At 42.4% G+C, this 24,091-nt stretch overlaps 1 protein-coding gene across 7 annotated transcripts; it reads left to right on the top strand.

Moving 5' to 3' along the window:
* The first annotated feature begins 9 nt into the window (after positions 1-9).
* On the top strand, positions 10-23,800 carry RIC8A (RIC8 guanine nucleotide exchange factor A). 7 transcript variants are annotated; one of them, XM_082191518.1, is made up of 13 exons: positions 10-120; positions 2,281-2,496; positions 3,091-3,163; positions 4,954-5,138; positions 10,124-10,171; positions 12,613-13,227; positions 15,408-15,502; positions 16,182-16,332; positions 17,045-17,140; positions 17,485-17,629; positions 18,536-18,680; positions 19,815-19,934; positions 22,531-23,800. In XM_082191518.1, the coding sequence occupies exons 4-13, from the start codon at positions 5,055-5,057 to the stop codon at positions 22,664-22,666; spliced, it is 1,635 nt and encodes a 544-aa protein (XP_082047644.1). In that variant the 5' UTR covers positions 10-120; positions 2,281-2,496; positions 3,091-3,163; positions 4,954-5,054; the 3' UTR covers positions 22,667-23,800. The 7 variants fall into 7 exon arrangements, with proteins under 7 accessions (XP_082047644.1, XP_082047640.1, XP_082047646.1 ...); XM_082191517.1 differs by lacking the exons at positions 10-120; positions 3,091-3,163 and adding exons at positions 685-767; positions 1,208-1,383; XM_082191514.1 differs by lacking the exon at positions 3,091-3,163.
* The last annotated feature ends 291 nt before the right edge of the window (positions 23,801-24,091 follow it).

Raw genomic sequence — 24,091 nt, 5'->3', positions numbered from 1 at the left:
CTGTCAGCCCTCCCCTCGGCTGGAGAGGGAGGCGGCCTCAGGCTGCTCTGGCGGAGGCCTCGTCGCCCTTGTTATTCGGGAACGACTTGGATGGTCCACGGCCTCGGGCAGGATTGCCACGTAAGGGGCCCGCTCTGGCTTCTAGTGGGTTGCGACAAAGGCTCGTTGGCTGAATTCGTGTCGCCCAGGTGTTAAAAGGGCAAGACGTCGTTTAGAGGAAAAGGTGGCACTCCTTCCTCGCCCTTTTTTGGACAGTGCAAGTCTATAAGATTATTTATTCTTCCAAGTGAGCCTTGGAGCGTTTGGCAAACCAAATGCTAAAGTGTGACATTTTTATGCCACCACGCTCATACCTTCCAGGTTTTGTGCAGTTCAAAAGCATGTCAAAGTGCAAGTAGATAAATAGGTACCGCTCCAGCGGGAAGGTAAACTGCATTTCTGTGTGCTGCTCTGGTTCGCCAGAAGCGGCTTAGTCATGCTGGCCACATGACCCGGAAGCTGTACGCCGGCTCTCTTGGCCAATAAAGTGTGATGAGCGCCGCAACCCGAGTCATTCACAACTGGACCTAATGGTCAGGGGTCCCTTTACCTAATAGCTTACAGAAACTTGTTTGCGTATGTAAACAATTTATGAGTATGTTAGTTCTTCCAGTTCATCTAATTTCTTCATGTGTTTTTCTTCAGGTTAAATATACCGGACACTAATTTTCTTGTACTGGATACAATACATTGCCAAGAACTGGTATATAACTCCAAAAGAATAATTGGTAATTAAGGCTGGCATCCTGCATGCAAGTTGCTTAAGTTCCTTTGAAGGGAATGGGATTCTGGCTGAAAGCCCAAATACATTTATAAGGGGCAAGTCCAGTCTTGTCCAAAAGCACTTACCAACACACCAGGAGTAAGGATGATCTTCATATTGAGGGGCCAGATAACTTTGTGTTGTGATGGCTTACAGTGTAATCGCATGAAGAGTTGGTGCACCTATGGTAATTATTCATAACACAGCAACAAGATGTTTACTTGCTCTGCTTGCATGTGCTCAGAGACATTTATTTGATAAAATTAGCAGTTTCTTTACTAGAAAGGCAGCCTGCAACTATTTTAAATAAATAAATGTTTAGGTAAAGATAACGGTGAAGGACCCCTGGACGGTTAAGTCCAGTTGAATTTGACTATGGGGTGTGATGCTCATCTCTGCTTTCAGGCTGAAGGATCCGGCGTTTGTCTGCAGACAGCTTTCCCAGGTCATGTGGTGAGCATAACTAAACCGCTTCTGGCGCACAGAACACCATGATGAGTGCCAGAGCGTATCTACTCGTGCTGGTGTGCTTTCAAACTGCTAGGTTGGCAGGAGCTGGGACAAAGGGGAGTTACTCAGAGGTAAATCCCTTGTGGAACTGAAGTTAGTGAACTCATTCAAGAAAGTAGTCTAAAATGACATGTTAACTAACCGAAACACATACCGTAGATAGGAACAGATAATATGGATTACTTTTCCCTTAGTGTAATAATCATAGAGAGAGGCATAGGCACAAACTCCTAGAGGGCAAGGGGTATTCGGCCACCCCAATAAAATATTTGAGGGGGCCAGCCCTCAAATGGTGTGCATGCACTGCATCATGTGATTGATTACCTCCCCCCCCCCCAATATTTTATACAAGTTGCCCCCCTGGAGCAAGGGTAGTTAAATATTGGTACAATTGACTTTTTATGCTTATACATAGAAGAGTGATACATTTAAGTGTTTGTCTAGAATCTAGATCAATATTTATGTAGAACAATGATGTAGCAGTTATTCCTACCTCATTAATCTATGTCATTATTTATTACATTTCTACCCCAGCCTTCATCTCAAAGGATTCCAGGGTGACAAACGCCAAAATCTTAAAACAATAATAGTAAGAGGATACAAGCTTCTGTAAGTACCATTACAGAAGATTAAAGTATTATCTATCTAGTTAGTGAAGAATCAAAATAGGACTCTGAAATAACAAGCTGGGTTAAGGGTTTCCATAAGTCTGTTATCTCCAAGAGTAAAACAAAATCCAGGTGATTTCTTTTTTACCCTTTGGATATCCAATCTGTGGATGCTGGTTTGCCATTTCTGACTGCTGCCTGGGGAGCAAAGCCAAGAGTTGACTGTAGCCAATCATTTGCTCTGTTCCATGATTTCTCACTTCCCGTATGGTTTTGCATTCACCATTTCCCATCAGCCTGAAGACAGTTACTGAAAGGGGTGGAATTCCCAAGAGACCTCCTGTTCTTTCTCTTCTACAGTCTTTGGATGAGCAGCCCAGCATTGTGGTTCCCCACTGCGCCCTCTGTTTTCTGCTAGCAGGATTTCTAGCAGAATGACAACAAAGCCGCTGCCTGCTCTTGAAAACTGCATTTGGTAGGGTTGGGGGAAGGAGGTAGAGTTGCTGTTTTCAGGAAATGAAGCAGGAAGTCTGATCGAAAACTGCACACACAAAAGGCAGCTTAACTAAAAAGAAGGTAATATTTTCCCCTCATCCTCTGATTAGTTTGGTTTTTAAATTTCTGAATTCAGGTTAGTAGGACTAGCTAGGCATGAATTTATAGTGAAAATGATTTTTTTGCTCTTTTTTTAAAAAAGGGAAAAATGGATATATAAACAATATTATTTTAAACCATTTTGGAGTCTGTCCTGTAGCTTGCATGTTGGATGACAGGCTGGGATATAGGTTAATGGGATATTTTACATTTCCCCGAGCTTGTGAATGTTTTCCAGAGGGATGTGAATGGCAGTAGGCTTTGATGGAGTTTAAAAGATTAACATAATCTATGTATATATGGCTTGCCTAAACAGAAACAGGTCTGACTTCAGCTTTACATTTTCCTTCATATACAAAGGTTTGCATATTCTGTTTGATGCTGATCTTTTTTTCCAGTGTGTGCACTGGAAATGGGTGAAAAATAAACTGATATGGCTGTTTCTAAATTACAAAATCCTTGCATGTGTGTGGACCTGTAGTGGAAGTGCTAACTACAATCATTGTAGCAAGTACTGCCAGATGTTTCCTATTTCAAGGTATATACCTTATTAAAAATGCTTTGCTTTTGTTTCAGATTATCACAAGTCTATATAAGATAAAGGAAGTGATCTGTTTCGCAAGCTGTTACAAGCTAACTCATACAATCAGTTGAGCTATTGGCCTCATTCTTTGATAAACTTTCACTTGTTGACAATGCTTGATGTCAAAAAACTGTTTTGCAATTAAGAGCTAATTTATGCCATGATTCTATATTTTCCTTTTTAGTTCCCTTAGAAAATGGGTTACACCTTATGGCAAAAGATGGTCTCAATTATTTGTTGTAAACACAAAACTCATGTTTCCATTCCATTGCAAACCTTCCTAATAGGAGTTGAATAACAGTATGCCAAATCGCAATTTGTACTTGAGACAAATGGACCCAGTTTGGGACAAATGGCCCCAGACAAATCTACCAGGGTGCTTGGAGAAATCAGGGGACAATTTTATTGTTAAAGAACTGGCATAAAACTTTTTGTACAGTGTTTAAAAGAGAATACAGGAAAACATACAAGCCCACATTCCCCACAAGATTTCAGGGATTTAGCAATAGAGACCTTGATCCAGCTCCAGTTGCGAGGAACTAGTTGCGTGATTGGCCCTGGGTTGGGACGTGCATTAACTATGTGTACAGAAGGCTGCTTATTTTCATGCAGTTTGTTTCTAATACTCTGGTTATGTTTACAACTCAGTCTCCACACATACATACCCCACTGTTCCAATGCCTGTAGCTCTGAGAACTGATTAAATTTTGTATAAAAGACAGCTGAATTCTTATGAGATGAAGCATTTATGGATCCAAGAATGGTGGTGCTGTGCCAGAATTGACAATGCCTGTCTGTATCTGGTCATAAATATATAGCATCGTATCTCTTAGTTCTTTATTTGGATGTTGTTCTGTGCCATACTCTTTGCTGGTTTGCAAAGAACTCATAGCAAGTATTTATGTCAATGTAAGCTGTAGCTCACAGCAATTTCACACTTTGTGGCAGCTGGGTAGTGTTTTCCTCAGTACACATGTAAAGTGTGAAGGTCAGGCACCTCTAAATATGAGACGTGACTCTTAGATAGTACAACTCGTGGCATTCTGGGAATGTTATCAGTCTTCTGTAATTCTGGCTTGCACATAATTTGCAACTTGCAGGAAGAGACATATATCATAATGATTAGCATTTTAGTTATGAAGGTCAGGATGGATTCTATAATGTAAATGGAATCCACTTGATTATAAGGCTGAGCACTCTCAAGATGGGACAGGCATGGACTTCTTGTTGCCTCACCCAGCTTGTGTGCATGGTCTGCTGATCTCCCTCACCCTGTCACTGTGTGCTGACATCATGTGCTGTGATTAGAAAGACCACTGGAGGGAAACAAACATGGCCACACATCCTTTAAACAGTTGCCATGTTTGTTACTCCGTGGTAATTGAATACAGATGATACATTTAACCAGGTTCATGTATTTGGATCTAACGGGAGTCAATTTAAAAGATACTCAGATCTGTGGAAACCTGACAAATGATTTTGCCACCTTAACCTAGATGGGGGAGTGTGTATGTTTGCCTATATTGTGCTATGTACATTTTTAAAATATATCACTGGGATGGTTCTAGGTTTTTCTGTGCTGTAACAGAAACCAGGACAGTTGGAGGAGGGAGGCTATTTCAGGGAGCTGCAGCATCCCTTCTGAGGTAATCCTCAGACTGGGGGAGGGGGAGGCTTTTGGAGGTGCTTTGCTGGGAGGGCATTTTTTAAAAGCTGCAAAGCTCAGTGAGGGAAGAGGATTAGTGTGAGAGAGCGAGTGAGCTGCTGGCTGGTTTTACTAGGATCATCCATCTGCTCTGTGCTTTGGGCATATTGAAGTGGGCAGTCTCACTTTGCTTTCCTCATCTCCTCCTCAGCTGTGTGATTAGGGCCCTGCGCATCTGTAATTATCCAGCCAGACTGCAAAGCCGCTTGCCACACTTTACAGCACTCCAGGCCACCTCCACACCGTGGAGCAATGGCGCTCCGGACTGTGCTAGAGACTGTCGAAAGTGGGGAGCAAGATACTATTCTCAAGGTGCTGCAGATCTACAACCAGGAGGTGAGTATTCATTGGAACTTGTTTGGCTGATGTCAGTCGGAAGGATCAGCTGGAGAATCTGTGCTGGTGCTTTGATGCCGTTCCCCATAAGCTGCCTTCAGTTTCATCTGCCTGCATTGCTTCAACAAAATGTTGTTAACCTCTGCGGGCAAGTATCTTTTTGCCTTTGCAAAGAGTAGGTCTTTTGCATATTGATTGTTTGTGACTGCAGTCTCCCTTTTTTCCTGTATGTAATGGGGAGCTTGTGCTGCTTTGGCCAGAGTCAGACGTGTTGGAAAAATCGATGTTAGCAGTGAAGGACGGATTTTGGAGAGCAGAAGGGAAAGGAGGAGCTTTATGTGGCAAGCAGATGTGTGGTATTAACAAACAGGCAGCCCCAGGAGGAGCTGTATGTGGAATAGAACTACTGTGCGGTGTGCAATTTTAGATAATTAAAAAATCTCTTAATGAAGGGATTGCCATAGATATGGCATTTGAAAACTGATGGGGAAGAGAGGAAAAACAATGAACATGGTGAGAACAAGCAGTCTAAGGCACTAACCATTAGATTTGTTTCAAAATGACACAAGAACAAGATACTTCAATGATAATCATATCTGAGAACTTGGAATCAAGCTCCTGTGAATGTGTCATTAATTTACAGGCAGTTGCATCAGGAATACTTTTGGTTTACATATCTATGTGACTCCCCTTGTGGTAGACCTTCAAACTAGGTGGGAAATAAGCAAGGCAGCACATTTTATACTTAGCACAAAAGGTATTTCCTCAGAGGAAAAATAAATGAGTTGGCAAACTGCATGTATTTATTTGCATAGGAAATCGTCTTACACTGTGTCAGATCATTGGTCTTTAATCCAGCATTTGTTTACTTCAGCTCACAACGAGGCCTCGGCCAGAGGTCTTTCCAAGGCCTGGCCTGAGATGCTTTTTAATTAGAGATGCTGGGAAATGAACCTGGGAACTTTTGCATTAAGAGCTTGTGCTCCACTGCTGAGCCTTCCCCTTGTTTTGCTGTGGCAAAGATTCCAGCTGTAGCAATGACAACATGAATAAAGCAGAGACTGGTAGATAAAATATCAGCTTCATTAGCAGAAAAAAGGTTTAAACCTTTAGAACTCCATTCAGGATATATGTGTATGTACTGTATGTATGCATTTGTAGGCGATTTTGGATAGAGAAAATCAATATTCTACCTGGAAGTTTAGAGAACAAGAGCTTTGTAAACAGAAAGGCAACCTTTTGGTGTTTCTCAATCAGTGTTTGGAAGAGTGACTGCCATTCTCTGAGCACCCAGAAATGCTTCACTGTGGTCTCTCAGTATGGAAATAGTTTAATGCTGAGATGTTTTAAGAATTCATGAGAGGGAACTCCATAAGAGGAATCACAGCAGATAAAGCAAAAGCCATGCTTACCAAAAACTTCTTAGTTTTTACCCAAAAAAATTATGAGGCTATATAAAATATAATATAAAAGCTATACACCTAACAGTGACATTTGTGCTCCACTTCTCAGCTGTCACTGCCAAGCAGCTACCAGTGAATCGAGTGCAACTAGTAGGCTTATTCAACAACTGAGGGAACAATTATGTGAATTTCATTTTTCTTTTTCCTAATGATGTTTGCATATAAATCAGACGGTATATGAAGCAGCAGCAAAGGCTGTAGAACTTTGTTTCTTCGACACATGAGTGATCTCTGTTTGATGTTGAGAAGGAATATTTGCCACTCGGGAGAATATGAAACCAAAACTAAGATATTGCTAGGAGTTTTTGAACGGTAGTGTGGGAAACCCATGAGATCCTTGGAAACTTATTAGGAATCCTGCAATCAGAAGATCAAGAATGGTGGGCAAGCTTTCCTGAAGAATGACTTGCCCACCATTGCTGATCTTCCATTGCAATGTAAAGCTGAAGGGATGCATTAGTGTGTTCTAGAGTGTGTTTTTAATTCCCAGAGGGCAATGATGAGATCCAGTAGGCTGCCTTAGAGCGCTGCATGAATGGACTGCCCATCTTAGGACATGCATCATAATATTCTACATTGTAGGGGTTTCCCTTCAGCAAAGTTAGCGTGGGTTTCCCTGAAAGTAGAAAATTTGAAAACTACAGTCATAATCAACTCAGGTAGTAATAGGCCGTTCTTCCTGTATCTCTCCCTCCTCCTTACCCCAGCAAAACAAGAAGGTACAAAATATGGTTTAGTTGTTTGTCTGCAATAGCAAACAGTGTATGATTCAGTGGGCAGGGCTGTCTTTCAGAGAAGCTTGCCCATCATTACCAATACAGTGGTACCTAAGGTTACAAACACCTTGGGTTACAAACACTTCGGGTTACAGACTCTACTAACCCAGAAGTAGGACAGTAGTACCTTGGGGTAAGAACTTTGCCCCAGGATGAGAACAGAAATCGCGTGCCGGTGGTGCAGTGGCAGCGGGTCTGTGGGAGGCCCCATTAGCTTAAGTGGTACCTCAGGTTAAGAACAGTTTCAGGTTAAGAACGGACCTCCGGAACAAATTAAGTTTATAACCAGAGGTACCACTGTATTCTCATTGATAATGTTGTTCTTCATCCTCCCCCCTCCCCGTATCTTCCCACGTGGAATGTGAGCCACTCTGAGGACTCCAAGCCAAAAGTGAAATACATATCTAATAAATTAAAACTATTGTGGATCCCTTGATAGGTTTTCAAGGAAGCACAGAGTACCATAGAACAGAGTTTCAGAAACCGTTGCTGCTGCTAATAAAACATATTGCAAGATCTGAAGCATAAGGCCTCCTGACCATTAAATAAATCCTCTTTATACAGCCAAAATGCATTGTTAAATCATTCCTAAATTTGGAATCTTAGTATTCCATTTCCTTTCTATATGATAGCAATGAGAGAGAGGTGAACATGATTTTGGAATGTGCATAGATGAGTGTCAACAAGACCTGTCAATAGTGATTTACCTGTGTCTGTTTGAGAATCATCTTCATACATAGCAAAAATGAATCTGCTAAAAAAATAAAATACATTGTGATTATGAAATGTTTACAAAGTAGTATAAAATTAAAAAAGAATCTAGAAGACTTTAAAAAGCAAATGGACTCGAATTTTGGGTCCTTATTTACAGTTTCCCATGTATTCTTCCTTCAGGAAAGCTGGCTGGGCTGTGTGAACTGTCTTGTACTGAGGATTGCCCTTGAATGTAGTAATCTTTTGAGTGGTAGTTGACAATTCAGGTTAGAGCCCTGTGTGCTCCCCTACCACTTCATTGTGGAAAAAATGTCACTATCTACCCTCACTTAAAATGATTGTAAGGTTATCTCAGGACAGTTAATTTCAGTAGAACAAGATGTGGAGAGTGTAGGACTGAATTAAAGATTTTAGATTCATACAGTGTAAATGGAAGGAAAAAACCACAGTGGTATGAGATGAATGGGCAGCTGTCTACTTGCCTTAGCATAACAATTAATCTTTTGCTGATGTTTGGATGTCTCGGTATCCTGGTACCTCAAGACTGAATAGGTATGCTTTGAAATGACCCTATGAATTTAATTCAAAGTTTCCAACTTTTTAAGTATGCATAGCATACTTTAAAAATGGACTCTAGATATTTTCAGTGCTCAGTGTCTCTAATTCTGTGTAGGATTAAGGTGACCCTTACTGGGCACTCCTAACATGCTAGGTTCTGTACATTCTAGTTTATTAAGCTCCTTGTGATAAAACAAATCATGTAACATGCTTTTGAACAATATGATCAGTAGTGGCTAGCTAGGGATTTGCATAAGTGACATATATACACATTCCAAAAACAATAACTTGGATCATAACTAGGCTTGTTTGTGGGAGCATCACTTGAGCAGAGTTCCTCTTTTGCTGGCAGGAGCATCTCATGAATGGGCAATGGAACTTTCCTCACTTTCCCCCTGCAATCCCTTATGCCTTACAAAATCTGCTCTAGAAGGTTGGAAGACTCTCCAGAGAAGCATGAGAGAGAGTGCAGGGGGTTGCAGCAGGAAGGGGGAATTATAGAAAATTGCCTCTTCCGTCTTCCATGTTGCAGACTCATAAGAATTTTTACTCAAATATAAATTGGCCAGTGGCGTAGCGTGGGGGGTGCAGGGGGGGCCGGCCGCACCGGGCGCAACATCTGGGGTTAGGGCAAATCCACGGGTTAGGGGGCGCAAATCCACGGGTTAGGGGGTGCAAATTACTTGCCTTGCCCCGGGTGCTGACAACCCACGCTACGCCACTGAAATTGGCTACAATAATGTATTGAAACTTCTTGTTCCAAAGTCAAGAGAAACTAATTAGATTGTCATTTTCTCGTGAAGACATCAGAATGGAGAACCAGTTTTTTTTGTGTTGTTCAAATGATTCTGTTGAGCACATCCTCAATGGCTTCAAAAGGCTTTCCAGATGCAAGTACTTTAAGGACTGCACCCCAAATTTGCTTTGTTCTGCATCTTATATTACTTCAGAATTGCATCCTATGTATCTTTTGATGTTTTCTTCAGCATAGCCTTATATGAAACAGTAGAATTGTACAGAGCTGCACAGTTTCCTTATACAGTGGTACCTCGGGTTAAGAACTTAATTCATTCTGGAGGTCCGTTCTTAACCTGAATCTGTTCTTAACCTGAAGCACCACTTTAGCTAATGGGGCCTCTCGCTTCCGCCACACCACTGGAGCATGATTTCTATTCTCTTCCTGAAGCAAAGTTCTTAACCCAAGGTACTATTTCTGGGTTAGCGGAGTCTGTAACCTGAAGCGTCTGTAACCTGAGGTACCACTGTATCATAGCTTTCATATGCTCCTCAGTATGAATTTATCAGTTTAAGCATGTTTCTTGCTTAACTTCTCACTGCTTTATAGTGTTCACTGGAGTTGCATGCTGTAGGTGTTCAGAAGAAATCAGTTGATTATCACTTTAAAATTCCTTTTGCGCTTTTAGAGTAAGTTTATTTTCCTAGTACATATCTGTTGTCTCTGTTTCATTCTCAGAAATCACAGTGTTTCACTTTTGAAGATGAGGAACAGGAAGAAAGGAGGGTAAGTACTTATTTTCTTATTTTGCTTACTCCATCAGGATCACTGAGGCTGTGAGATGGTGACTTGCCCTAGACATTGAAAGCACTGAATTCCTCCTACATGCATGGAAGCTTTTCCTTCTGAACAAAAGTGTCTAGTTCAAAAGCATGTTTCATGTATATTATGGTCCTCAAGAAGTATGAAATCATGCTGGTAGCAGCTAGAGGGTGGCTGATGGTGCTGCCTCATAAAACCACATGCTGGGTAAGAAGCAGAGTACAGTTTGATAGCAAGGCACCTGTTGCATTCAGGCCCCATTTCTTTTGTTAACCCCACCCGCCACCCCAGTCTTGGAGCCGTGAGATGAGTAGCAAATAATCTACTTGACTAGTAGTTGTGTGAGGTGCTTATACAGAAAGACCTTTCTATGAGGAGGCACAGTCACAATAAATAATGGGAGCTCAGTTCCCTCATGAAGTTTCCTTGATGAGGCAGCAGTGCTAAGCCAATTACATCAAACCATAAGTCCTGTAAAGCTGTAGTGTTTGAGATCCTTCTATATCAACATTTCTGTTGATATAGGTCTAAAAGGTCTATTTAAAATAATATAGTTAACTTTTATTTAACTGTTAAAATAATATGAACAATTACTAATGATAAGTATAACCAATCTTATTAATATTATTATGATAGATAGGTAAATATTTGATTATTAAATATTTAACTATTTTAGATAATAAAAAGTACCGTTGCTGTTTTTAACTGGCAGTTTTATTGACATGTTTTTTACCTGCTTGCTTTATAGGTAGTATTTTATGTGTATGGGATTATTTTATGTTGTATTTTTATTTTACTTGATATTGGGCAACTTGGGTGTCATTATGTGGAAAGGAATGATATAAATTTAATAAATAGGGTCATACATTGGCAGGCACATTTTCAGTGGGTGCACCAGCTAGTATAATTTTATCTGTTCAAGGAAGCTTCCTTGAGTTTTACTGCATAGCCAAATTGCAGAAAGAAAAGGGGGATCATCCAAGATGTAACTGCATACAGTGACTATGCAGATATCTTTATTGCATTCACTTTCAGGGCAGAAAGCTACTGTGACTTGTTCTCTTCTCCCACCCCACTCCGCAGCTGTTTTAGTTTCTCTTCTCTGGATTTGAACTCTGACAGAAATAAGCCACCAGTCTTTGAGGAGAACAATAGTTCTTTGCATAAGCAGTCCTGTTCACTAGCATCAGTTAAAAAGGCATTTAAACAAGTGCTGATAATGCTCCAAAAATAGATACACCTCTGTACCTTTACTGAATTTGGATTAAATTGACCCATAGCCTGCTTCGGAAAGGGACGCGGGTGGCGCTGTGGGTTAAACCACAGAGCCTAGGGCTTGCCGATCAGAAGGTCGGTTGTTAGAATCCCTCGCGACGGGTTGAGCTCCTGTTGCTCGGTCCCTGCTCCTGCCAACCTAGCAGTTCGAAAGCATGAAAGTGCAAGTAGATAAATAGGTACCACTCTGGCAGGAAGGTAAACGGCATTTCCGTGTGCTGCTTTGGTTCGCAAGAAGCGGCTTAGTCATGCTGGCCACATGACCCGAAAGCTGTACGCCAGCTCCCTGAGCCAGTAAAGCAAGATGAGCGCTGCAACCCCAGAGTCGTCTGCGACTGGACCTAATGGTCAGGGGTCCCTTTACCTTACCTGTTGCAGAATAAAAGGATACAAAGAGAAGACGAGAGAGAGAAGGAGAGGAAACCTATGAAACTACAAATGTGCCTATTTTTAAATACTGTATCTGTTTTCACTGAAGGTCCACCATGGCACTACTCCACTCACTTTTGCATCATTTTGCTGCTTTGTTGTGGCCTGCAGAAAGCAAAGAACTACATATCACTAAAACCAATGAGGGTGTGTGTATAGAAAGTGGAATCCTCTTAAGGATCATTTTTAAACCTGCTTTTTTAAACTTGCTCATTAATAACCTAGAGTTAGAATGTTGCCACCAATGCCAGAGGTTTTGAGAGGAGTCCCAAAGGCATATCTGCAAATTGCAGGGAACTTGTCATTAAAATTGCAAATGCAGTTGCTGCTGCTGCTGTTTTTATTATTAAATTTTTAACCTGCCCGATATAAGCAAGTGTAGAGCAGTGCACATTTAGGCAAAAAAAGCCTCATTTATTTTAACTATATTTAAAAATTATAAACTGTTCTACAGTCAAATAATAAGTGGTACAGTGTATTAACATGTGTCACAGATGTACTAATGGGGTCCAAACTGGCAGTGACTGACCAAGATGGATATGGCCCGAGGCACTGGATGGGTTGTGCAGGTTTGAGGTACAACGTAGCTCGTTGAACCTGTGCAATCCACTAGCGCAGACATAATTTTCTTTCTTCACATAGACGTTTATTGCTTCACTACTCGTTTTCTTCTCCCACCCCCCACCTCTGTAATGCTTCAGAAACTGGCTGCGCTTCTGATCAAGTTTCTGGAGAGGGTGCTGCAGCCATCCTGCCAGGTCACCTGTTTGGAAAGCATACGGATCCTGTCCCGAGACAAAAGCTGCCTTGGCCCTTTCACAACCATGGAAGGCCTGAAGACACTGGCCAGGCACGCGGGGATTGATTACGCAGAAGAGCAGATTCTGGAGGTTCCAGACCTTGAAGTGATCCTGGAGGCGCTGAAGTGTCTCTGCAACATTGTCTTCAGCAGTCCCCGGGCTCAGGAGCTGACCTCCGAAGCCCGGTTCGTGGTGGGCCTCACAGACCGCATCAAACTCTACAACGAGAGAAACCTCCCGCACGATATAAAGTTCTTTGACTTGCGCCTTCTCTTCTTGCTGACGGCATTGAGGGTGGACATCCGGCAGCAGCTTGCGCAGGAACTCCGGGGTATTGGTCTGATGACAGATACCTTGGAACTGACCCTGGGAGTCAAGTGGCTAGACCCTCACGAGGTAGCTGCTGAAGGGAACCCTTCTGCTCCTTTACCTCGGCAGGAGGTGGAGCGTGCCATGGAGATCCTGAAAGTGCTCTTCAATATCACATTTGACACCAGCAAGAGGGAGGTAGATGAGGTAAGACACTCAGAGCTTTTGGTAGCTCAATTTTGTGATGTATTTCTGTTTTTATGTATCTGTTTCTTTCATCCATGATTCCTGTGCTTATAGACACCATTTAAGAAAGGAAGGGGGCAAGTTGCCTGACTTAGTTCACCCCACCCCCCTGCATTTCTGACTTGTTCTGTGGGAGCGCCTACTACATACCGTATTTTTCGCTCTATAGGACGCACTTTTTCCCCTCCAAAAATGAAGGGGAAATGTGGGTGCGTCCTATGGGGCGAATGCAGGCTTTCGCTGAAGCCTGGAGAGCGAGGGGGGTCGGTGCGCACAGACCCCTCTCGCTCTCCAGGCTTCAGGAAGCTATCCCAAGTCTTGCAAGCCCGGCGGGATGTCCCGCGGGCTCGCAAGGCTTGCGGGCAGCAGCCTGCACCCAAAAGCTGGGGACAGCGGGGAGGCGCACCGCCGCCACCCCGCTATTCCCCGACCTGAACTGGAGGCTGGGGGTGGGAGAAGTAAGCCTGCTTTTCCCCCCGCCAGCCCCACAAGCTCGGGAGATAGGGGGATGGCGAAGCGCCGCCACCCCGCTATTCCCCGACCTGATCTGGAGGCTGCCGGGGGGAGAAACACGCCTGCTTCTCCCCCCGCCAGCCCCACAAGCTTGTGGGATAGCAGGCCAAGCTGTCCCTGAAGGAAGAGGGAGACGGAGCACTCCGTCTCCCTCTTCTAGCTTGGGATGGTTGCGCAAAGCCTCTGCAGGGCAGCACAGTGCGCTGCCCCACAGAGGCTTGGGAGGCTGTCCCTGAAGGCAGAAGAGGGAGACGAAGTGCTCCGTCTCCCTCTTCTAGCTTGGGGATGGCTGCGCAAACCTGGGGGGAAATCAATTTTTTTCCCTTGATCCCCCCCCCCCCAAAAAAATAGGTGCGTCCTATGGGCCGGTGCGTCCTATAGGGCGAAAAATACGGTATTTGGTCAATTCTGCTCATGCCCACTGGCTGACTCTTGTTATAAACAGGCCTATTTATCAACATACAAAAGCACAAATTCCTGCACACTCGAAGCCAATAAAAAAGAAAGGCTAAATGAATGAAAACATTCATTTCTAAAATTATGTTATGTTTGCTTCCACAGACCTGTTCTAAAACATGGTAAAATCAGATATATTACAATCTGGTGGAATCTATTTTTCAGCAATGCATGGCTAAAAACTCAAGAAAGAAAGCCTAGCATTGTGGGTGTTGAGGTGTAAGCAGCAGTGTTGGCAAGGTACTGCCAGTGTCTGTTTACTAACTAAATCGGGATGAAAACCTAGCAGATCAAGCTATTTAAAATATCCAGAGTCTCTCTCACTTTCTGGATTAGTAATGAACTGTGAGCTCAGGGAGACCTGTGAAGGATATAATTTCTGGGTGTCTATTTTATACTATTTATTTATTTCATCAAAATTATACTGCTTGATTGTAGAAATCCTCAACAAAATTACTTTGGGTTTTATGTATTCTGCTCTGATATTTTATGATGTGAGTTTATAAACCTTTAAAAATATAAATAAATGAAACATGAAGCAGCAGAAGAGAGGGTAAAGTGTGGCAGAAGAAATATAGATACCTCTGTAGGGAAACAATATTTGCATCTGGAGTTCTGGATTAAGAAAATATTCCAGATTCAGCAACCAGACAATCCAAATTCCATGACTGGATATATATATATATTTAAATGCAATTTGCCGTGTTTGTGTATGTATGAATTAATTTAATTTAACCGTTATATTCTTGCTGCCTAATTTAATTGTTGTTTTGCATAATTTTACATTGTGGGGAAAGAGAAGGAAGAATGCAGCTTAGACAAAATTGTGGGAGCATAATCAAGACACCCAGAGAGAAGGCTAAGGGTTCAAGAGAAGAAAGAAATGCTGAATGAAGGAGTCTCGTACTACTTCATTCAGCCCTACTTTGGTTACTATGCCCACATTTCTCCACAAAATGGTGCCAGGAACTCTGTTAAGGGCTGTATTCTGAGCAGGGTAATTCAGCTACACACATTTTTAGTTTCCTTGGGCACAGTTTTTCTTTGGACTAGAATTACATTCCATTTTGAGAACGTACTGTAAAGCGTAGCTTTTTGCTGCCAACAGACTCTGCACAAGAGAGATGTGTTCCTTTCTCATAATCAGGCTTTTCATTGTGTTTTGGGGCCAGGAAGATGCTGCTCTGTACCGACGCCTGGGTGCCCTCCTCCGTCACTGCCTGATGATTTCAGCAGATGGTGAAGATCGGACAGAAGAATTTCACAGGTGATTATCCTGGTGAAAAACTTGGATTGGCTGGAAAAACAAAAAACATTATCATGACCGCCATACAGCTTGAGTATTCAAGAATCTGGGGGTCAGGTCTATTTGACACAGTTAGTACCTAAGAACTTTAGTTGCTGATACTGATTGATATAGTGCTACCTGCACTTCCATACGGGGGGGGGGGGCGTGCCGCACCAGGTACTGTTTGGGGAATGGGTGCCATCGTGACTGCCTCCCGGGACACGCAACCCTGGGATGTGCACCATGCCCCCGCAGGCGACGCGCCACGCCCCTGGGACGTGCACCAGCCACGCCCACGCCTGTTCTCCGCTCCGGGGGCTGCCACATGTTGCTTCGCCACTGGCTACTGGTTGTTGTTGTTGATGATGATATAGTACATGGCACTTTATAAAGAATTAGTTTGATATAATCTAAAAATGGACATCAGAAAACATCAAAGGAAGGGAAGAGAAAATTGAGGCAGTACATGGGAGAAGAAAATGCTATTGTTAAATGTTCTCAGGAGTGTTTATAGTCTTGCCACGATGCCAAGGAAAGGATAGTTTTGGGTCTTGTTCCCGTGGTGCTTGAAAATGGAAATTAACTAGATCTTTGTCAGGCTCCTTGTTGATGTGGAGGCTACTTCCTTTGCATATTTTGTCTTGCATTGCATGTTCAGCCACACAGTCAACCTTCTGGGCAATCTGCCTCTCAAGTGTCTGGATGTCCTGCTGGCCCCCAAGGTGCATCCGGGCTCGCTTGAATATATGGGAGTCAACATGGATGCTGTGAATGTTCTGCTGGATTTCCTTGACCGACGTCTTGACAGGGTGGGTGAAAAGTTCCTCATTGCCTCACACCCACATTTACTTCAGATTCTTTTCATGCAGCCAATGAAATACACTGTAATATTTCTTAGAGAGGAAGGGGGGAACTACAGAGTGTTACAGGTTTTGGTGGGTACCCTGAATTTCTTATACCATAAAGTTTCATCTGAGAAAAGGGATGAGTTATAAGGTATATCTACTCCATGGGTGGAACCAGGATTTATTTATTTTTTTTGGGGGGGAGACTTTATGTTGGGGGGGGGGAGAACAGATATATCTTCAATGCAATTGGTCAGTTAGTTAAGTATTTCTATTTATTTATTTATTTACTTGATTGAGGAGGGCAGTTGCCCCCACACCTCTCTGGCTATGCCTATGATCTACTCCAGGCACCCCCAACCTGCAACCCTCCAGATGTTTTGGCCTACAGCTCCCATGATCCCTAGCTAACAGGACTAGTGGTCAGGAATGATGGGAATTGTAGTCCAAAACATCTGGAGGGCCAAAGGTTGGGGGTGCCTGATCTACTCTGGTGATTTATTATTATGTTGCCTGCAGCTGAGCTGCCATTTACCTGCTCTGTTTCAGAGAAAGGAAACTAATGTTTTTAGATCCTTCCATAAAAAAATTGTGCTCTGATGTATTTTCTCCCTACATGGGAAACAACATGGCTGTGATTATTATTATTACCTTCTTTTTGTGGGCTCTTCTATAGGGTCACAAGCTTAAGGAGAGCCTGACCCCTGTGCTGAACTTGCTGACTGAGAGTGCTCGAGCCCATCGGCAGACCAGGAAATTCCTTAAAGCTAAGGTACTGTATTTAAATTACGTAGGATCCTAAGCAATAATGCTTCCATTGATCCAGCAAAAATGTAAGGCAAGCCCCACCCGTGCCATCATTCTGAAAATATATACTGCAGAAAGACTGAAATTGTTTCCCAAGATTGTGTGTGATCCTATTGTTTTGAAAAATGCCTTGAAGTTCTGTGCTCCCTTGCTATATGAGTGTGAGTGGGCATGTGTCTGCCTAATGTAAAAGTTGCAAAAGTCACCATGATGGTTTCTGCAAAGATGTAGTGGCGCTTTTGGAGCAATATTTACCAACGTAATAGGAAGGCCTTTTAAAATAACTCTCCCCTTTCCATGGGATTGCAGGTACTCCCTCCACTGCGGGATGTGAAAAATAGACCGGAGGTGGGGAACTTGTTGAGAAATAAGCTTGTGCGCCTCATGACTCACATTGACACTGATGTCAAGCACTGTGCTGCGGAATTCCTCTTTGTTCTCTGCAAGGAGAGTGGTGTGTGCCTTTCCATGTTCTATTTCACCTAGTGAAGGTTGTCTTGTAACATTGTATGTCTGACATTGTATGTTACAATGTCTTGTAACATTGACTGTCTGAAAAAGCAATTGAGTGAATAGACTGATCCATCCGACTTCATATCTGCTGAAAGATTCAAAGCACTGGGGTAGACAGGCAGAATATGTTTTAATGGTGGCTTGGCTGCTAAGAGCTGAGGCAATTCACTTATGGATCATAAGGCAAAATTACATATTGCCTGGGTAAGGATGGAATGAAACAGAACCAAATAATTCACCCTAAACATTCACTGACTTGAGATACACTTAGGAAAGAAAAATATTCATTGTAAAAAGGGAGGAATTCCAAACTTAAGCTTTGATAGCCACATACTTACATATTCTCTCTCAAGTTCAATCAAAGGGCCTCGCTTCACAATTAAATAACTCTTTTTGCTGAATGTTAGGACAATGGCAACAGTTTTCCATATTTTTCCTTTGCAAAGTGACTGTTTCCCTCCAAATACATGCACCAGCCCATAGATGCCTACAACCAGTCCCATATGACATTTCACACATTTCTTCTAGTGTGGATATTATATTTGCTTGAGGTAAAAGTAATACAAATATATTTAACGGTCAAAGAAGCTGGGTTCCCTGCTGCTACAGGAGTAAGAGGATTCCCTGGGCCTGTACGGCAGGCGGAGAGTGAGAGGCAAAAGAGGTGAAGTGAAGCAGCTCTGAATGTGACTTACAGACTTGAGAGGCTTGCAAGAAATCATTTCCTTGAAAGGTGGTCCGATAAGCAAGGGTCGGTTTTATGATCATTTGAATTCAGCAGTCTTTTCCAGATTGTTTTTGTAGCAGCAGCAGAATATGACCCTTTTGCCTTTATTTTCTTCAACAGTGTCACGGTTTGTGAAGTACACGGGTTATGGGAATGCTGCGGGGCTCCTGGCAGCCCGAGGCCTCATGACAGGAGGTCGGACAGAAGGAGAATACTCTGAGGATGAAGACACTGATACAGAGGAATACAAGGAGGCAAAACCCAAGTATGGACCCCCTTGTATGCATTGCTTCCTTAAGTATTGCCCTTTCTTCTACTTTTGGCACAAGTCCTTTTCTTGTTAACTTTTCCTCACTCAACCCATTACTCATTTTTTTCTTTCCAACGTTCTTATTGGCATGATGTTCATTTCCCTGTGTTTAATACTGTAGTTATCTGCTTCCATGCCTAATGGCCTTATTCACTGTCTGCCACATCTTCACAGTTGTATGTCTAGCTTTCCCCTATAATCTGCTGCAGAGCATCACAAACCTTTGTTTTGAACTCCATTTATAGGTGGCTGTATGTACGAAAGCTTTTATGTCATGAAAGAGGTTCTGACTCCTCCCCACTCCCATTTATCTTGGTAGCTTTCTCTCTTCCTATCCCTTGTCCCATCCCTCCCATCCCCTTCATTAGCAGATGATTCTCCCTTCTATTCCAAATATATACAGAATTTCCGTCATTCATGATTAAATCCATCTTGTAGATTTCTTTGGTTAACTGTTTCATTAGCACAAACTTCACAATCCCATGTCCATGTTCTTTCCTTCTGCTACCCCTTCCCATTTTCCCCTGCTCATCAGTTATATTGTGATACATGTGAATACATTTGCACATATAGAAAATTTATTAAAGTAGGGACTATTGCAATTCAGAGGAGGGAGAAGTGAACATTACTGGGAAAGGGGTGAAGATTAGAACCTGGACAATGAGAGGGATAAGATTGAACTGAACTCAGTCAAGAGTGCTATTCTGGACACTTTGGGGACAGACACACAAAAGCACCTTGTATTCTCATGTTAAAGGTGTATGTCTGTGATAGGCATGTGAATTATAGCACTAGATTGCTGGGCTGCTAACCTCCTCCTCTTCCCCTGCTTCCACAATAACCAGTCCAAATGGGGATCAAAACTGGCATGCCTGTCAGTAGGTGGATTGCCACTTGCCTAGCAAGAATCCTGTGCCATTTTCAATTTTTTAGTAGTATTTGGTCTTAGGTAGCATGTAGCGTTGAAGAATGCTTGCTACATCTCTGGTACAGTCAACAGTCATTATGCCAGTGGTCAATATATCTGCCTTTTAAATGAACATGCTGTGCCTTCTTTCTGTGTGCTGTTGTTTTGACTGATTCGTACAGCATTAACCCTATAACGGGACGTGTGGAGGAAAAGCTTCCCAACCCAATGGAGGGAATGACAGATGAGCAGAAAGAGGTTGAAGCAATGAAACTGGTGAACATGTTTGACAAACTTTCAAGGTACCATGAGAAGATTTATTGGGAAGTGGGTCAGCAGTTTGAAGAGCAGGCTAAAAGAGGTCAACCAGTTAAAATCGAAGGTTCTGAAATTCCAAGCTCATTGTGACTTCAAACGAATAATTTCTGAATTGTTGACCTACATTTGACCTCTTTTATCCTCCAAATCATTGGACTGTCTTAGATTGTGAGCTCCTAGGAAAGAGGACTATTAACATCAAGAAAGGCCATTGAAAACAGCCATGAGCCTGTTAGGTAGCACAGGATATCAATATGATTTTGTCCATTAAGCCATTATGTGTTAACAATGACTGAATGGGAATGAAGTGGAACCAATTGAAAGAATCAAAGGAGTGAAGTACTGCCCTGCCATCAGTGGTGGCTGATGGGGTAGCATTGCTCTCTTGGCTTCTCAATGTTGTGCATCACTGTGAGTTACTAAGAGGTGAAGGGAGGGCATGGCAGCAGGGAGCTCAGCACAGTGTGGGTGCCAATCCATGCACTGTGTCAAGCTCCCTGTTGCCTTTCCCTCCTCTCTCATGGTAACCAACAGCTACACTGGATCTCCATCATTTGGTGACAGTAGGGCTTTACTCATTGGCTTCAAATGTGGTTGCTGGAATGAAATAGTGTGCATCTCATTTTTTAAAAACCATTTAGACTGTTTTGTAACTGCTAGTGGACTAGGAGAATTATATTGAACTTTTGGCAAGCAACAGGAAGGCAATGACAGGTGACCATACCAAAAGGGTGCTGGTATTCTGGCCTTTTGACTACTGGAACTAGAGTAGCAGGGCTTGGAAAATGTCGACCATGTATCATTAAGTTTCTTCCTCAACAGTGAGGATTGGAAATATTTGTTATAATATTAAAGCAGAAATTTTCTAGAATCCTGAGGGGGAAGTGGAACCCAAAATCAGTGGTCTAGGTTCATCTGTGCTGGAAAATGAACACCTTGGATAAACTGGGTGTAATGACTGGGAATAATGGAAATCTGCACCCTGGGGGATTGCACACCACTTACCTACAGTATACATTTGAATGTCATCTCCACAAAGTTCATTCTGCAGGCTATGTAGTGATAACTCTAGCTAGCTGCTAGTAGGAAGTACTATTGCAAAGGCAGATGGCAGCTAATGGCACCCATTCTCCTTCCCAGCAGGCATTCACTCTACAGTAGTTGTTCATACATCATTTAAGAGTACTGTGGGCAGGAGTCCAGGATCTACCTAAGGAGTTCAAATGACATCTTGCTGAGCAGCCGCCAGTCTTTTTATGCAGATGCCCCATGTTTCCAGTGTGCATTAGACAGACAGAAATGCTAGTCTGAGCATTTCATTAATGGTATTTCCACTACAATGTCACTTTCTTTTGCTGCTGACGTGGCCTAATCAGAAGGACCCCTGAGGCATTTTCCAGCTAGATTAGCGGAGAAAGATTTTGGAGCAATCACTTCCTGGGTTTCCAGTGTAATTTTAGCATTGTTACAAACTTGCATTTGGACCTTAACTTCTCTGAAAATCACACCCTTATACTTTTCCAGGATGTATGTCATGAAGGTTCAGAAAGGCTGATAATTAGCATTTGGTGCATGGCTAATGTACCCTTTAGCTAGCGATGAAGCCAAAAATAGAGCTCCAGTGCACCATAAAATGAAGGAAAAGCCTTCATTAGCAAGCTAGTCTCCACATTTCCCACTGAGTTTCAAACAAAAAAATATTTTTCCTTTCAGTGGAAATGGTTCATCATATAAAATGATTTCAGTCAGAATGTAGGCAGTTCTGTTCAGGTTTCTGAGCATGAAAAACTGCTTTCTGGCCAAATATGGAGATTACATCCTCTCTACCCAAGAAATCTAAACAACACTCTTAGATCTGACACACTGATTATACAGTATTTCATTTACATTTGATTAAATGGGATTAAGAAATCTACATTCTGATTGGATTCATTTTTTGTTGCTTAGTTGTTTCTCCTGAAGAATATTTATGACTGAAAAATGTTTTTCATATTTGGAATCCACTGACCAAGTTCCCTTGATGGACTAAAAGGGCCTAGGAGATAGAAAAGCAGTGGAAAAGTCATTCCACTTGATCCTTAAAGGTAGCTCAGTGACTGAGCGCATGCTTTGCCAATGGCACCAGATTCAGTTCCTACAATCTCCAAACTTAGGTGCCTGAAAAGAAATCTGCCTCACAACCTGATGATCTGTAGATTGTTGGGTTACTGTAGATTGTCATATAAAACCATCATCCGAAAGCTTCAAATTCTCTTCTAGAAATGTTAATAGAGCAACATATGTAGTTGAGCAAATAGCATTTGTCCATGGTGTGAGTATTTATATTCTGGATGTGAGCAAAGCAGTGCCAGCACATGTACCAGATGCCAAACTGAGGGAGGGTTGGGGCTGTTTTTACTGGTGGTGGTATGTATGGCTATTTTATACTATTTCTGCTAGGATCAACAAATGAATTACATTTCTCAAAGTGGGCATACTACTGGTCTGTCCTTAATGTAGGCTTCCCCTTGATGGTTTCTCTAAGAATGTTATCATGAGGAGCCCCTCTCTTGACTGTGCTATTTCTCCTTTCCATTGCAGACAACGAGTCATCCAACCAATGGGGGTCAATCCAGATGGCAATTTAACCTCTCTCAATGTAACCTCCTTGGAGGATGCTGTCCATCAGATATCTGAGGAGAGGTTATCATCTGACTCTGACTTGGAATTGGACTGAAAAAACATTTCCTGTTCCTCAAAAACCTATGGACCCTCTATTCTCTCTCTGTAACAGGTGCTGTATCAGGAGACCAGTCCTAAGAAAGGACTTCCCGTGGGATGGATCTCCACCGCCCAGAGTGGTATAACATCTGTTTCTTCTCTAGCTCTATAACACTCCTACCTTAGAGAGCTCTTTACAGCTTAGCTCTTTTGATCTGTTTTCCCTCTGTGTCCACAAGATTATTACACTCCGATTCCAAGGATTTTTGAGCAGAAATTTCATGGAGGGAAGGGCAATCTCTTATTATATCAAGGTTTAGTAGCACTTAAGGGTGCTGTGAGTGTACTGCAGAGTTACTTATATGGGACTAAAATGTGATACACACAGGTGATATATATGTGTGCGTGTGTGTGTGTGCATTGATATTTGTGCAATGCACATAATGCAGCAACCATACAGTGTGGTGGTGTTTAAAACACACGGATATTCTTGGCAAATGTAAATGTCTATTTGCATACACGACTGGGGCATATTATAGAAATGTGTGAACAATGAGAAGCCTGCATTTTTTTTTACATGTGAAATGCAAGAAAGCATACTCCTGGAGGCATATAAGTGCAATGTGTGTGGCAATCAGTCACATTTTTAGGCAGTTCCTTTAAGACACATTACATGTGTATGGAAACATGCAGGTAAGGAAACGTGCATTGTTGAAATAGTATGTATATGTGCAGTATGTGTCCATTATCTGAGATAATGTGCAAACCTCTTGAGATATCCTTTGCTCACAGCGACATTGTTTGCGTTTGCTGATAATTTGGGGCCAGGAGGCCTCTAATCCCCACTATAACCTTGACACCATGTTCCTCTTTCTACCATGTTTAGTTTCTGGACTACTCTCACTCTCTGTGCTCTTCAGACAAAAGGCGGTGACCAATTGCTTACCCGCACTCTAAATCTGCTTCAGTTCCCCTCTATCCACAGCACTCTGCATTCACCCTGTTATGTACCTTCATCCTGATCATAGGCTTTTCTGTTTTAAAAAAGCAGCCCCCATCTCCTACTTTGTTTCCAACTTTGCCAACAGTTTCTGAACTTAGCACAAATATAAAGATTTTCACTAGAATAAATGAAGCCTTCAGATAACAATATGCGTGCATCTGTTGATTATTTGGGTGATTGTATCTGAGCAATTAGAAATTACATTTCTTGGCAATGTAACTGCAGCCAAACTGGGAGGAGTACAGTTATAGCAGTGTTGTACTCAAGTACAATGCCATGTGGGTGAGCGGTGGAACTTTCTGTGCTTTCAACAAACTAAACCTCACTGAGGCCATTGGTGTCTTATCAGTCAGTCTGTAGTGATCACATATGTGGAGTATCCCGCCCATTGCATCGGACTGGATGATCTTCCAGCTGCCTCTGATTCTAGCTGTACTG

Source organism: Podarcis vaucheri, assembly GCF_965113315.1.
Source record: "Podarcis vaucheri genome assembly, chromosome: 1".
Taxonomy (NCBI): Eukaryota; Metazoa; Chordata; class Lepidosauria; order Squamata; family Lacertidae; genus Podarcis; species Podarcis vaucheri.
The sequence above is the reverse complement of the archived record's forward strand: the minus strand, read 5'-3'. Positions and strand labels throughout refer to the sequence as shown.